This window comes from Maudiozyma barnettii (genome assembly GCF_903064755.1).
Source record: "Maudiozyma barnettii strain CLIB 1767 genome assembly, contig: KABA2_04, whole genome shotgun sequence".
In the NCBI taxonomy this organism is placed as follows: Eukaryota; Fungi; Ascomycota; class Saccharomycetes; order Saccharomycetales; family Saccharomycetaceae; genus Maudiozyma; species Maudiozyma barnettii.
Window position 1 is genome coordinate 735,529 of NW_024545241.1, and position 16,028 is coordinate 751,556.

Sequence of the window (16,028 nt, forward strand, 5' to 3'; positions counted from 1 at the left end):
ATTTCAATTCATTTTATTTTTTTGACTCTTCCACAAGATGTACTTTGATCTTCTTCCGATTCTTTCTGCGACCCCCCCACATACGACAAATGACAGAGGAACATGAAGGCAAATATTACTGTGTTACAACAACAATAACAAGTTTGACAAAAAAAAATAATATAAATCGTTATAAATAATACACATGGCATTGTGTAACCTGCTATCCTTAGTACTTGCTGCACATTTCCAAAAATAATTTTGAAAATATTTCCGAAAATGTGCATTTTCCACGGAAGAGAATGTGACTGCTGGGTGTACGATTATATAATATCTCTATATATGTTAAATAAGATATTATTTTCCTACAGAATTAACATGAACACCTATTGTTTTTAAAGTTAATAATAGTGAAAGATATGTCTAAATTGGTACTAAATTTTCACTTAATGAAAACATTTTGAAATCCCTATTTCCGCCTAATTACATATTATTTATTATTATAATCATGAATAACAATATTACTATTGTTATTTCTCGTTATTTGTCTATCGAAAGGATGTAAAACAATAAATGAATGGTAGGCACTAGTTCTTCTTTCTACTACCAACCAACCACCCACTCTGTCCTTCCTTAAAATATAAAAGTAGTGGTTAATAAACTCCGTACATACAAATCTTTACCGGCCGAAAGAATATATATATAATAAGAAATACAGAGTGATTGGGTGGTTGGTACACACATTTCATACGGATCTCATTTCTCACTTTCCTGTCTCCTTGATTTCTCTCTTGCCCCCTTAAAAAGTATTAGTATTATAATACAGACCACCCTTACGGAGAAAAGACTCAGTAAGACTAAGAGAACGCAGTACTGGAGACCTCCATTGGTATCCAGTTCTCCGTGGATACCCACATTCATTCTTTTCCACCCTCCCCAGGCTTCTCTAAGTAAAGTGTTAGTAAAAGGACAATTTATGATTATTTTGTAAAATATGTAAAGAGCCCCTTTTCAAACTGCGCCTGAATCTCTAAAAACATTTCCAAATTAGGCAATCTTCAAAAATACAAAAAACACATGAAAAACAACAAAAAACACGCAAGTTGTACTACGAAGAGAAAGTACCATCTGCTACGTGTATAGATAGAGAGATTTACTTGGAGGAGGAGTACGTTTCTTGACCGTTGTCTTGTCTGTCTCTTTGAATACTCTATTCCTTGAAAAAGAAACACGGCAGAGGGGAACAAATCCATTGTCTGGGTCTTGTGCGTTACTCATTTCGACGATCCTACAACTGTATGTGTGTGTATATATTTGATTCCCGGGAAGAGTAATCAAAAAACGTACAAACTAAAAGAAAAGAAAAGAAAAGAAAAAAAAAGGGAAGAAAACCTACCCAGTTGAAATGGGTTGGCAAAGCGGGTTTATAAAAATATGTATGCGCTGTAGTCTTCGTTAAATGTAAAAAACAACAACAAAAACAACAAATAATAATATAATAGAAAGATGCAAATTTGACGTAAACTATAATAGCGTGCCAATTGCCAATTTTAAAATTTTCCTTTCTCTACTACATCTTCTTACAATTACAGTTAAATAAAATTATATTTTTATGTTTAATTGAGCTTTATTTCAAGATTGAATTAAATATTTAAGAATATTTCTTTTTAAACAAAAAGCTTAAACTCGAATGAGGTAAATAACGAATGGACGAACGAAAGTAATTTTATGAGTTGAACGAACTGTGTAGGTGGTTCTGTCTGTGTGCCTCTACGAAATACGTTACCTACTATTGTACAATAAAGAGCCAAAAAAAGAAAAAAAAACACTTTAATTCTTTTCCGGTTTTATCCCTCTCTTACAGCATTTCTTTGTGTTGCATCATTGTGAGACGTTCCCTGCCTCTGTTATTTTTATTTGTTTGCCGAGTACAGAAAATGTTTCGTAGAACATGCAGGGAGCTCATTCACCCAGGTTGTCTCATACTCATACTCATACACCCATACACACAAACACTCATTCCTCTCTCCACTACTACTACTAGTATTTTGGCTTGTACACACATTTGTTAACAAGTTGTCTGAGATATACATATGCCTCGTGGAGACATTCGCGCACTCACCTAAGTCAATCAAACCATAACAAAAGAAAAGCACGTACAGACTGTATATGTATGTGTATTGAGCTCTCCATTTTACATAATATCCACAAGTAATTAATTTGGTATCATATTTATTACTGCTATTACTATTACTATTATCGTAATTGAATTTGAAAGAAATTAACAAGAAACAATCACTTCAATTGTTTTTTTTTGCTTCTTCTTCTTCTTATTTATTACTTGATATTAAACTTGAAATGTTTGTTGAATAACAACAATTGAAAAAGTGAAAAAAGAGACCACTTTCAATATTTGTTTAAAACATTATTGTTACACATTCAGGAGATCCTCTATCTAACTATCCTAGTTATCTATTAATCTATCTCTATATTGTCAATAACTTATGACCTTATAACACATATTATTCTCTTAAACAATACACCTCAGGTCTCTTGTAGTATTATATCTCCTCTAACAGATGAAGTAAAGATATAAAATATCTACTATATTATATTATTCAATATACACAAACTTTCCCTCTCATATCTCTATGAATAATACGCTAACTAAACTTGACTTAAAGATAATAGTAACAATACAAGTCATTTTTTAATCAGGAAATCTTTTTTCTTTTCTTTCTTCTTCTAATTATATTTTGATGTTTATTACATGTAGAAGAACGTTGTTGGTTGAGTCCTCTGTTGTTCTTTCATCGTCATTTTTTTTTTTTAATAAAGCCCCGTGCTTATCTTCTTTTCTCTTCATGTATGAACTGACTTCCATCCAATATTCATTGAACTCACATGAGAAAAACTCACGCATTCAATTAATTATCTTGTCGTTCTCTATTAAATTTTCTGTGAATCTTTTAATTTTATCTTGGGCCTGTGACTACAACTTAACGAACTTTACTCATCATTATCATCATATTCTTATTTTTCCCACTCTTTATCGTGTCTCTCTGTGCATATATTTATTAGCTCTATTTTGTCGACGTACAAGATATAATAAAAAAAAGATGCTTTTAAACTTTTTCTTTCTGCTCTTCCTACTCTGTTTTCACTTCATCTTGAACAAGAATTATCTACTTTTGCTCTATAACGTTTTCTTGTAATTAATTCATGGCATACTCCTAGATGTATTGTTGTATATATTTTCTTTAATTCATCATACATATCACTTTTCTCTTTCAATTCTTCCTGTTTTTAATTAAATTTTATTATATTACGATTTTCGCTATTCAACAATGGGGGTCTTACTTTATTTAAAATATTGTAATTGTTAATACTAAACAAAATAAAATAAATAAACCAAAAAAAAAAATCTCTCCATTCCAATCTAAAAATGTAATTCTTCATCAACATAATGGTCTTTTCTTTCTTTTACTCTTTTATTTAGTAGATTCTTCTTCTCTTCCTACATTTCTCAACAATGAAGAGGATAAAGAAGGTTCATTTATTTATATTTCTGGTATTTTTAAATATATATATATATATATAAACTCTTGATTCTAAACTTGAATTGATAATCATCAACCTCTTTTGACTTCTCATTTTTACACATTTAAAAATCTCTTAGATTTAATTAGTATCTGATTTTTTGTTTTTGCTTTTTTCGTAGATTATATTAATAGATTAATATAATATTGCAAGAAATAACTGTATCTATAAAAGAAAAAATATATTTATTTCTATATTATTATATTAAATTACAGTATATCAATTTCAAATTCCTTTATTCCTTTTAAAATAATTATTTTTAAATTTATTTTTTGGTTTCCTTTAAAGACACAGATACATATAGGTACAGATTCTTTTTAGAGACAAGATTCCTAACATTTTTCCTTTTAGATACTAAAGATAATAGGTATAGACACATCCACACAAGTAATTTAAAGGGTGGTTTTATTACGTTATAATTATAGTTAAAATTAACAAACAACAACAAAAAAGTAACTTCACTGAACCCTTTTTTTATTCATTCCCCTTTTAAGATCTTCTTACCTTTACCTTATTTTTTTCAATATTGATTATTTTAAAAATAAAAAAGGAAGAAGTTTATAAGAACACATTTATTTCATTATTAATATTTATTTGGATAATTACTACAATTTTTTACAATATATCATAATAACAAAATTATAATGATGATGAATTTAAGTAATAGAACAGGTCCAGTTAAAGACGAACTAATGGTGATACAACCACAAGGTGTCACACATATGATCCCTCAACAATATCAGATGGCTAATGTACAACTATTACAACCTCAGCTATATCAGTCACTGCCACAACAGTTTCAACCTCAGCTATATCAACCGGCTCCCGTCTTCCAACAACAGCAACAACAACAACAGCCTAATATTTCTTACGCTACTAGTATGCCTCAGACACAAAGACCTGTGACTGTACTTCCGCCTATTAAGGATCTTTTGTATAACACATACACTCCAGTTCAACCACAAGTACAACCACAACAGTCTAGTGCTAATGGTAGTGCTCAGGGTTCTAACAATACCGGTTCTCCTTTAGGTAATGCAATTCCTCCAACTCCAGGAAGCATTAATAATAATTATACTACCATTTCTGGCGATGTAGATGGAGGTATCGTTTCTCAAGGTAATAATACCGTTCAATGTAATACTACAAACACTAATTCTATGGCTAATACGAATAACATTACTGGTGTTTCAAACGTTGCTGGTTCAACAACAGTACCAACTTTACAAGATCCACAATTTTTAAATAAATTACTTGTTGAATATAACAAGTTATCTTCGGAATTAAAGTCTTTAAGAGGTGAAAATAAATTGGATAATAATAATAAACAATTACCATCCTTACAAGTTTTAACCCAACAAATTCCAAATAGTGTTGATCACAATAATTCCACAAATACTAATAATACTAATTCCAATAATAATATGATTCAAAATAGGCAAAGTCCTATTATTAACCCAATGGTGAATGGCAACACTACCGAATCAAATAACTCTGGAAGTTATTACATCCAAAAGGCTAACAGTTACCCACATTCTCCTTTAACCCCACCAATGTCTTTATATTCTGCTCAACAACAACAACCAATGCTTCATACAAGTAACAGCACTAGCACTCTATTCACCGCTCAAGCATTATGTTCTATCACGAAGGATCAAAAAAAGAAAATCCTGAAGAAAAGAATGTGCAACAAAAAGAAGAAGAACGTTAGACTAATAAAATGTTTCCATTGTGGCGAAGTTCAAACTCCTGAATGGAGACGTGGTCCTTACGGTAATAGAACTTTATGTAATGCATGTGGTCTGTATTATAGAAAACTTATCAAACGGTTTGATACCAAGAATGCTAACTTGATAATGAGATTCAACAAACTAATTAATCCTATGGATAGAAGAATTCCACTGAATGTCAATGTTCCAAACAACATTATAGAAAAATTTAACAATGATGCCACATTAGATTCCGATTACTACTCCATCAGAGAGTCCATTTAATATTCAAATTTAAGTTGGAACTGGTTAACTAACGAAATATTCTCAATTTATACCTTTTCCTTTTCTGTTCAAGTTCACAACTAACAGCAACGTAAATTTTATTTGATCATTTTAATTCAAATACCAATTGTTTTTGAGTATTGCTTCCTCGCATATACGAAAAATCAAAGATAATAATATTCTTTTCAATACAGTTATTTTAACTCTGAAATCATAGGGAAAAGAGGGAGAAATTTTTTTCGTTAATAGTTCACAACACTCGTGACTATTTATTTATTTCCACAAAAAAACTATTCCATAAACCTTTATACTTTCTAGTATATATATTAATACATATATTCATTACTATATCCTTTTTCTATTGGAGTTCATGTTCTACTATTTTAATATAGAATTTTATTGATATATATATGCCATTAAGGGATGTCACAATACCATTATTGCATTTCATCTTCAAATTTCTTGTTATTAATAGCATTCCAAACGTCAAACCACTCTATCATATCCCTAGCACGGTCTAGGTTTTCTAAATTTACAGTAGCGAGAATTTCCTTCCATTTAAACTTACCACTAGTCGCAAACCTTATTAATTCAGAAAAACTTGAATGTTCTGAATAAGGTACTTTGAATATTTGAAATTTCTTATTTGCATTCACTTGTTTTACAAACCAATTTTCAGGAAGTAAATCTTTATTCTTATTTTCCCAAGCTGCTTTCGAAACTGAAATTTTTTCCATTTTAGATAAGGTTAAATTCCGACTCTCCCACATATTACCATAAGTCCAACCAGTTGGTACCACCCCCACAACCATTACATCAAGCCATTTAACTTTGACAACTTCTTTAAGATACTTTGAAATCGTTTCTTCACTTTTTAACATACCAAGTGGCACCAAATGTACATTTATACTAGAATCAATGGTTTGATCACCACAGTCCATGTAATGGGATCTTAATTCTTTGTTATACACAAAGCACTTACAACCCAGTTGGGTTGCTATATTTATTGCCAATTTCTCTTTCCCTATAGCATATGCTCCAACTAGCACTAATTTTTTTGTTGGAATAGGTACTACGCTAAAATTTCGATGTTTTGCACAATTTTCATCCTTTTTTTTAAAATATACCTTAACATAGTTACTAGTCTTTTTAACTATTTCATTTTGTAATGAAAAATCATTGGTATGTGAGAGGTATGTTGTATCCAAGTAAATAGAATCAATTGGATATTCGTTAGAAAACCCTTCAATTATGCTGTCAGTACTTCTAAAATCTCCCGTATGAATGATCTGCTTTATAGGTATCTTCAGATCTGTCTTACTTTCATATTCTTGAAATAAATATATCTGTGCGCCTGGACAATGATTCGCATCAAATGCAATAACAGATATCGTATCAGTAATCCATGTTCGCTCATTATTAATTAAAATATTTATCTTTTCCTCAGGAAATTTAAATTTGTATTGTAATAACCTACTGGTTATTTCTGAGCAATAAACTTCACCTTGTTCCCACGATTTCTTTAAACCTATATAATGATCCGAGTGGAAATGTGACAGGAAATATTTCGATATATCTTCATCAGGAGCAAAATTAAAACCATCAACTACAATCTTATAACCATCGTTAAATTTTAATATCTTTATTCTTGGCAATTGTTTTTTTGGCTTTGGTGGACTCTTTTTCTTGGAAGTTCCAGACTGTTTAGGTTTAGATGTACTTTTCATATGAATCGCCTGTGTAGAGCTGATGGTCGATGTTGCTTGATCAATCTGTCCTCCAGACTCGATTATCGTCGAGGAACATTTTATTTTACTTCTTTCAAGGGGAACCTCATTTTCATTTAATCTTTCTAGGCATGACTCACAATGGGCTTCTTTTTCGTATAGTTCAAAGTTTGATAAGTCATGATTACAAATGGGACATGTAATGATATCTTCGTCATTGGAAACATCATCTTTATTCTCTATTGAATTAATTGTTTCTTCGTTCCTATTATCTACCGTTGTTAAAGGTATGCAGTCATCTAATATTTCAATTCGTTCATCTTCAGTTTCAGCTGGAAATGTATCGATCTCCAGGACTTCCAAATCATCATCTACATCATCTTTCTCTTTGCTTTCCATATCGCTATTTTCTTCATCGATTGTTATAGGGTCATCTTTTAGGTTAATTACTGTACCATTTTGATTCCTCTTGCGAATCGGCGGACTTGAAGTAGTTGGGATATTGTACTCGAATAATCGCTTCTGTCTTTTTCTATTCCTGGTTTGCATCAAACTAGTTCTCTGGGAACCAATAAATTTACGACCGGTGCTATCTCTTACTCCATATTGTGAACTTCGTGTTTTTAATCTAACATCAGAATTTCTGATTTCTACAATAGACTTTCTTGCCATCTAGGATCATGGACTCATTTGGGATGAGAAAAGGTTATTATTCTACAAATTAAAGGAGTTTGAAATATGGTCTGGAGCAATTTCTAATGGGAAAGCACTAGAATACCAAATGAAATCTATTGACTGGATCAAGATTATATTGAAAGTTCTAGTTCTGTCATAATATCTAGGATAAACAATATTGAGGAATATAGGTTTTTAAGATGTTACAAATCGATGCTCTTAATTTTTTCAGTACATTGTTTTTCTCTTCTTGCAAGACGGAGCTAGGTCAGTCGGTATAGCATTAATAAAAGATCTTTCAAAAAAATATATATAAATATACGAATAATCGAAAATAGAATTGAACCAACTTCGAACATATAAGCTTACAGTTATTGGCCATATCTTTAGTTATAAGTTCAGTTAATATTGTACCTTTTGTATACCCCCTTTAATTAAATCAATCCTTTAGTATCATTGTTGTCAAGAGCGAATAAGTTTTATTAACAGGTACGTTCTTCTACAAAATTATGAAGTAATAGATTGCTATATATTTTAATACCTTAAACTAATGGGGTTACTCACTATAATAAAGAAACAAAAACAGAAGGATAAAGAGATTAGATGTCTTGTTATTGGTTTGGATAATTCTGGTAAGTCTACAGTAGTAAATAGATTACTTCCGGAGGATGAGCGTGAGGAAAAAATCACACCTACCATTGGCTTCCAAATAAAAACTTTCACTATTGATAATAATTTCAATATTAATCTTTGGGATGTTGGTGGTCAGAACACTTTAAGACCATTCTGGGAAAATTATTTTAACAAGACAGATGTATTAATCTGGTGTATAGATATTAGTTTACCTATCCGATTCAATGAATCATTTACTGAATTAAAGAATCTAGTTGTGAAAAATGGCGATAGAATCGGTTATGATTGCCACGTTGTTGTTATTTTGAATAAGATCGACTTATTAGAGGATGAAGATGAAACAACAAATAATTTAATTTCGAATATTGAGAAGCAAATACAAGATAGTTTTAATAGTGAAAATGGAGGTAATGTGCAAAACTCCGTCGATATAATTAATAAAAGAAGAGAAGTTGATTTCGTTCGGTGTAGTGCAATTAGTGGTGAAGGCATTGATACTATCAAGGAAGTGATTGTCTCTCGCATTTCAAGATAATATGTCTTTTGGTTTTTTATTTCTAGTGACCTATAACAGTAAATATCGTTTTTGTTGGCTATATTTACAAAAATGTGAACTCTTCGCCTTTTCATTGTCATGTGAAACTTATATGAGAATAGTTGAACAAGGTCAAAAAATGTAATATAAAAAGATAGCCTAAGATAAGAAATACTGGTCTTATTTTTATTTTTGCTGTACCTGTCATGCTGGCTAATATTTCAAATGCACCGAAATATGTAAGAGATAACCTTATTTTTTTCTTAAACAATATGGATGTTATTGTATTAAAAACTTCCGAAGTAGGTATTATTATATATTTTCTGTGCTTTGGAATCGTTGGATTTACAAGCCTGAGAAATCAGCTGTTGCAAAGTTTGATAATTAAAAAAAAATTAAGGAAGAGAAGGAAACCACTTCTCTCCCATATACGCCAAGAATAGACATTCAAAAAGAGACTTATACGAGATGAAGTGACATAGAGAGAGATTCATATCTAATGATATTTAGGTACTAACTTTGATTAGAATAAGTAACATTATGAGCAGATATAAATTCTTATGCATCATACGCCTACTTTTGTTAATGACTGGTTTAAATTCCTCTTAATTTTAATTCTGGCCAGACATATTTCGAATCCCATGTCACCCACTTTAGAGTGCGTCACTTGATGATAGTAGTTGTTAATTTGGGAAATAAAAATTCTTTGTGCATATTATTTAGTGAAGCTATCTATTGTTTTAATTATAACTCCGATTTACTGATAAAATATTAAAAGCTCTCATTTGTTGAGTGTTTTTGTTTAGAAGGGTCACCTCTAAATGAATGCGAGAAAACGATTGGGTCCTTCACACAATTAAGACATCTTGATATATTATTTTATTTTATAAACCATAACTATGAAAATTGGGTATAACAGGTTATTGCGAAAGTTAAAAGTTCAAACAATGGAAAATAATATCGTTTGAGTTAAATATCGCAGCAATTATGGTATGAACAATTTGTGATAAAGTTTTTGAAAGAAGAGCTTGCTGTTAATGAGGATAACATATACTCAGGTAATGCCAATCGACATACTTTTTTTTAAGATTATATTGTCACCTATGATTAACAATTTTCCTATTTTTAAACTTTAGCCAACCTAAATTAGATGAATAAAGATAAAAATTATTCTACTTTGAAAATTGTAATACTTGGGAGACATTCATTGCTCAATTTTTGAGAAGTTAGCCGCATGACTCTTTCTTAAGCATGAATATTACTGTGACTTCTTAGAAATGAAATACATATACATTTTAAATAATCATTCGATTTACTGAGAAATTGTGTTGTCTTAAAAGAGACTACCGTACCATATATTATTATATCTCAAACAGAACAAATTTGATAACAAATTACCCACAGGGATGATCAGTAACAATTTTCTAGAAACAGAATATGGTATTTATATTCCATGAGATTTGTTTCTCTTGACATACACTTTTTCACCGTATATGAAGCCATCTGATATTTACATGAAATGGTGGTACCGGTGCTAAAACTATGTAACTCTCAATAAAAGTGATGTTTCTATAGATTCCAAAAATACTTGAATTTGCAACCTGAGAAAATCTTATTCACATTCAAAGAAACAGATTATATGAGTACAATTTTTTAGAAAACAACTTCCAAACATTATAATTAGAGAAACTCTTATAATTAATATTACTACGCTTTACAATGCATTTCTTGCTTCAAGAAAACTTACGGACAAAACAATTTTGTTTGGTAACTATATGTCAGAAGAAAACATGAATTTGACAGTGTCACTAATTAAAATCTTGCTAACCAGATTAAGTGAAAGAGTAGTTAACATAGACAATAGCATAATAAAATTGGTAATTCTCGAATGTGACTACCATGCTGTCTAATTCTATTTGACTTCAGTCAGGAGATACTTCACAACACTACCCATATATCTTTATATAATCCAATATACAAGATAGCTATAGTCATATTAGATGTCAACGTATTTATCTATTTCTACCCAATTCTTTTAACTGTTTATTTTATTATTTAATGTCTATCTCTGTCTGTCTGTCTGTCTATCGCTCTCCCTTCGTAATTTTTTGTTTCACGTAGTCAGAGAAAGGAAAAAAACAGGTATTGAGATCAGCGCCTACCAATTTATTATTTTCTTCTACAACAACATAAGCCAGAAAAAAAAAGGGGGAGGTGGTGAGGGGACTTTAACAGAATTGATAACAAAAGGAATTGGAATTAGCCAGTTCTATCATATCATACCCTGAACAAAACTGTTTAGTCGATAAACAGTGCACATTATAAGACAAGCAAATAACAAGTTATCTAAGTATAACTGACTATTGCACATCATATGAATTAAACCCTCGATATAGTTCGCCAACCGTTACTTTCCTTTTACTTCTGTAGCATTAAACATTAGTTAACCCATTAATTTTTTTAGAAAAAGGAATCCAAACATCAAAAGTTAAGACCAGAAGATACACGTTATTTATAAATTGTTTTTTTTGTTATTGCAAACTACATACATCCAGAGTTCACCATTTCTAGTTTTAAAATATTATTTGTACTATGGGTAACGTTCCAACAAAGTTAGATCAAGATGGAAATCCCATCGAAACAGTTTCTAGGCCTGGTTATCCATCAGGCACTACCGGTTCATCTAGTACAGGAACCACAATAAGTACACAGTCAGGTACTGATGGAAGAACGAGGAATAAAAGAGCAACTTCTTTAGTGAGTACATTTTTAAACTCAAGTAATCGATACCGTAGTGAATCTCTTCAAGATGGTACTTACCATTCTCCTCATAAGAGACGTAGTACAAAGGAAAAAGAACAAATGAAGGAGCAACATGCAAGGAATATACTTGTAAAATATGATGAATCTGTAGATGGTGGGTTTATGGCTCCATTTGGATCATATAGTTATGACAAATTAGATTATGATACAACAGTAGTGAAATCATTAATCATTCAAAGAAGATTAGCACCATTTTATACACCTTTACAAGATTTTGACTCATCGTGGTCTAGAGAAGAATTATTGAAAATTGTTGATGGATTACCGTTACATGAATCCTTTGATGAAAATCCAGAAGAATTTGAAGATATACCAATTGGAGATTTAAATAAATCCAATTTTGATTATTTAATCGATAAAAATGCAAGTAAGAAAGAATATCGTAATTTACATTCTAAGATCTTTAGAGCAAGATTATATAGAAAGAGAATTATTTGGCAAGAGACAGAAAATGAATCCTTTTTAGAGACAAAATTAGAAGTTAGAGAGGGTAAAGCACAAAATAGTTATTTACCATGTGATGATTTAAAATATGATTTATATTCAAATGGATCCGAATGTCCTATTTGTTTTCTTTATTTCCCCGAACCTTTAAATTATTCTAAATGTTGTCAACAACCGATTTGTACAGAATGTTTTGTACAAATAAAGAGAGCAGAGCCTCATTTTCCACACGAAGAAGTAGATCCGACTAAACCAATAAAGGATGATAGCGAAAAGGATCCAAACTTATTAACCACAGAACCATCTAATTGTCCATATTGTGCAACTTCTAATTTTGCAATAGTTTATACTCCACCATTGAATCGTAAAGTTGGTATTCAAGGTATACCACCTGCTACTTATACTAGTCAATCGAAAGATTCAGAAACAAAAGAACCAGTACAGAAGGATGAAAAGGAAGTTCCAACAATATCAACACCATCATCTAATAACGTAGTCAGTTCAGATGATATACGTCCTGATTGGGAAACAAAATTAAATAAAGAGAGAATGAGACTAGCTCGAAGATCAGCTAATGCTACAGCTATTCATGTTAGTAATCAATTAATTGACCCTGACTATACAAGTACTAGTAATGATACAACAGTGTCATCTTCAAAAAGATCTACAAATACAACTTCAAGACAGGGAAGTAATACTGCATCAAGAGGTGGTAGACAGAGGTCCAGACAAAGTATGAACGATCTAGAGAATCAAATGATTCAAGAGGCCATAAGGTTAAGCCTTGAAGATGAACAACAGAATAAGTCCTCTAAAACGAAAAAGTGACTAGAAAAAATGAAAACTCCTAAATAAATACAAATGGCCAGTGTGGTCTAATATAAGATCAGTTTTGTTATATATATATATATTCATATATAAAACATTAATAATATTGTCTAGCATAACGCATATATTATTTATTTCAATCTTAATTCTAGATTCTTCGTCACAACCATGGATCATATAGCTGTTTTGTGACAGATTAGAATTGGTTTGAGAAACGAAATCACTATGAATGGTCAGAACCGCTCAACGCGTCAGACATTTTTATTTCCATTTTTGGCGCTTTTTATAATATATATTTTACTTGAACATGTTGCCGTATACAATGACCACGCAAAAAAGTTTACTTTTTTTAACTTTCAAAAATATTTTCAATCTCAGTTGGAAAATTTCATCAAACACAATTTAGAAACAATGTTTCGATACTCACACTTTAAAAATCATGAAATTTTTAGCTTAACATGATATACAGCATTTTAATACACGTTTTTATTTCATATTTTATCATTAAATAATAAAAGGAAACCAAGGAAATAGTCTGCTGTAATATTTTATATTCAATAGCTTAAAGTGATTATCTCTAGAAATAACCAAAGAAGAAGTTAAAGGAAAAAAAAAATGTCTGACAACGTCGAAACTGCTCTATCTTACGCTGCTCTAGTTCTTGCTGACGCTGAAGTTGAAATCTCTTCTGAAAAGCTAGTTACTCTAGTTGAAGCTGCCAACATCCCAATTGAAGGTATCTGGGCTGACATCTTTGCCAAGGCTTTAGAAGGTCAAAACTTAAAGAACCTTTTGGTTAACTTCTCTGCTTCTGCTGCTCCAGCTACTGCTGGCGCTTCTGGCGCTGCTGCTGGTGGTGCCGCTGGTGAAGCTGCTGAAGAAGCTGAAGAAGAAGCTAAGGAAGAATCCGATGATGACATGGGTTTCGGTTTATTCGATTAAAGAAATTAATAATGGAAACATTTACTAAGATTTTTCCATTTAATCTTTCATATCGAGGACCATATTCTAATCATTTCTTATGCATTTAATTAGTATATATACATTATTTACACCATAGCTGACTTAATAATTATTCTAATTTATACATATACAATTTCATTATGGTTGATTCCATTTTGCGGTGCTTCATTGTTTACCATCTCCCTAATATATAACTATATATCCGTATACATATTTCCAATCAAAGATAACTAAACTAGTTAAAAAATGTACGATATTAATATCTTTTCTTATTAAGGATGATTGGGTAGTACTACTACCCTATACACGAGATATGTATATATGATTAAAAACATTAAGTCCAACCGGATAGTAATAACAACCAGTTGAATAAATGTTTATAATTGAAGTGATTTATAAAAGGATATAAAATCTGGGAGTATGATAAAAGTAGAAGAATCTAAAGAGACAGAAAAATTAACATTAGTTAGTTGATCTATTTCTTCTTTTCAGCTTCAGCTTCAGCCTTTTCTCTGGCTCTCTTTTCTCTGATACCCTTGTATCTCTTTTCAGATCTAGCCATTCTTAGAGTTCTGTAAGCAGATTCACCATTGTCTTGGACAGCTCTGGTTTCAGTTTCAACAGTTGGTTGAGCAATTGGGAAAGCGGCAGAAGCAGACAAAACTTGTTCGGTTTCTGGGACCTTACCGTTTCTTGGGAAAACGATGATCTTGGATTGGTATTCCTTTAATCTTTGGACGTTTAGTTCGAACATTTCTTGGTTTCTGTTTTGACGTCTGTGGTCAACAGCAATACCGATAGTTCTGGCATAAGCTGGGGTTAGACCGGCAGCCTTGACTTCACCGAAGGTGAAACCTCTACCAGCTCTGACCTTTCTATTGTACTTGATAGTTGGGGCTCTGACAACTGGTCTTAGTAGGTCCAATGGTCTTGGGGCAATCTTGGCAGCCTTAGCGACTCTGGCGTCTCTTCTAGAAGCCTTCTTACCAGCTTGGTTGAAGTGGACCTTGACACGTTCTTGCCAGTGCTTTCTGAAATGGTTCTTTAGTAATGGTAGGTTCTTGGAGATAGCTGTTCAAAAGTTTGTAAAATTCCTCACGAAAAAAATATAAGGAAACATTTACTTTTATTGTTAGTATATCGTTATTGATTATGTATTTAATACCATACGGCATATATTAGAGTGTTATAGTTTGCTTTGTTTTAAGGATAGTTCTATCCAGTTGATCATTGTATCTACTAATCATAAATCATACTTTCATTCATAAATATTTCTTAAATTACATTAAAAATCTTAATCATTCTTTACATTTATTTTTTTTTGCATATATTTTCTAACATTATTCATCCTCTTTCAGTAAGATAGATTTCCTCTCAAATATGACATATAACAGTGTTTGGTTTGATTCGAATAATATTTTAAACTATGGCCATATTTCATTGGTTTTTCATTTCTTATCCAGCTTTACTTGTTTAATTATATATACCACATTCATCTATAACAACCTTTGAGCTAAATAGCATGTTGTACATACCCATTGTTACTTAATTCTTGAGGTGCTTAATTTTGACAAGTAAATTTAAGTAATAACTTTTTAACAAGCGTTTTATTTAACTATAAGCTTTATCAAGACATCTACTGTTACTATGCTACTATCCATACACTACCACTTGCAAGGAGGTTTAGCAAGAGTCCACAATATTGAACTTGTCTATGTTCACACATACACTACTTACCAAACATACTGCGAAAGCATCGAATATTGAGAAGATCACTTTGACTTGCCATGTCGCAGTAACTATACCCTTTGTGATAATATCTTGTGA

The 16,028-nt window shown here is 31.3% G+C and overlaps 7 protein-coding genes across 7 annotated transcripts; 5 read left to right on the forward strand and 2 right to left on the reverse strand.

The window, feature by feature from the left end:
* Positions 1–2,738: 2,738 nt before the first annotated feature.
* Positions 2,739–3,194, forward strand: KABA2_04S07018 (uncharacterized protein; the record flags this gene model as incomplete). Its single annotated transcript, XM_041550380.1, has 1 exon — positions 2,739–3,194. The coding sequence occupies one exon, from the start codon at positions 2,739–2,741 to the stop codon at positions 3,192–3,194; it is 456 nt and encodes a 151-aa protein (XP_041406314.1).
* Positions 3,195–4,229: 1,035 nt separating this feature from the next.
* Positions 4,230–5,573, forward strand: GAT2 (Gat2p; the record flags this gene model as incomplete). Its single annotated transcript, XM_041550381.1, has 1 exon — positions 4,230–5,573. One exon carries the CDS (start codon positions 4,230–4,232, stop codon positions 5,571–5,573), a length of 1,344 nt encoding a protein of 447 aa, XP_041406315.1.
* A 437-nt stretch (positions 5,574–6,010) lies between these two features.
* On the reverse strand, positions 6,011–7,972 carry PSO2 (DNA cross-link repair protein PSO2; the record flags this gene model as incomplete). The annotated part of the gene is made up of 1 exon (XM_041550382.1): positions 6,011–7,972. The coding sequence occupies one exon, from the start codon at positions 7,970–7,972 to the stop codon at positions 6,011–6,013; it is 1,962 nt and encodes a 653-aa protein (XP_041406316.1).
* Positions 7,973–8,525: 553 nt separating this feature from the next.
* On the forward strand, positions 8,526–9,143 carry CIN4 (Arf family GTPase CIN4; the record flags this gene model as incomplete). The annotated part of the gene is made up of 1 exon (XM_041550383.1): positions 8,526–9,143. The coding sequence occupies one exon, from the start codon at positions 8,526–8,528 to the stop codon at positions 9,141–9,143; it is 618 nt and encodes a 205-aa protein (XP_041406317.1).
* A 2,592-nt stretch (positions 9,144–11,735) lies between these two features.
* Positions 11,736–13,238, forward strand: SIP5 (Sip5p; the record flags this gene model as incomplete). The annotated part of the gene is made up of 1 exon (XM_041550384.1): positions 11,736–13,238. One exon carries the CDS (start codon positions 11,736–11,738, stop codon positions 13,236–13,238), a length of 1,503 nt encoding a protein of 500 aa, XP_041406318.1.
* Positions 13,239–13,853: 615 nt separating this feature from the next.
* On the forward strand, positions 13,854–14,180 carry KABA2_04S07128 (ribosomal protein P1; the record flags this gene model as incomplete). The annotated part of the gene is made up of 1 exon (XM_041550385.1): positions 13,854–14,180. The coding sequence occupies one exon, from the start codon at positions 13,854–13,856 to the stop codon at positions 14,178–14,180; it is 327 nt and encodes a 108-aa protein (XP_041406319.1).
* Positions 14,181–14,676: 496 nt separating this feature from the next.
* Positions 14,677–15,740, reverse strand: RPL13B (60S ribosomal protein eL13; the record flags this gene model as incomplete). The annotated part of the gene is made up of 2 exons (XM_041550386.1): positions 14,677–15,272; positions 15,737–15,740. The coding sequence occupies 2 exons, from the start codon at positions 15,738–15,740 to the stop codon at positions 14,677–14,679; spliced, it is 600 nt and encodes a 199-aa protein (XP_041406320.1).
* Positions 15,741–16,028: the final 288 nt, after the last annotated feature.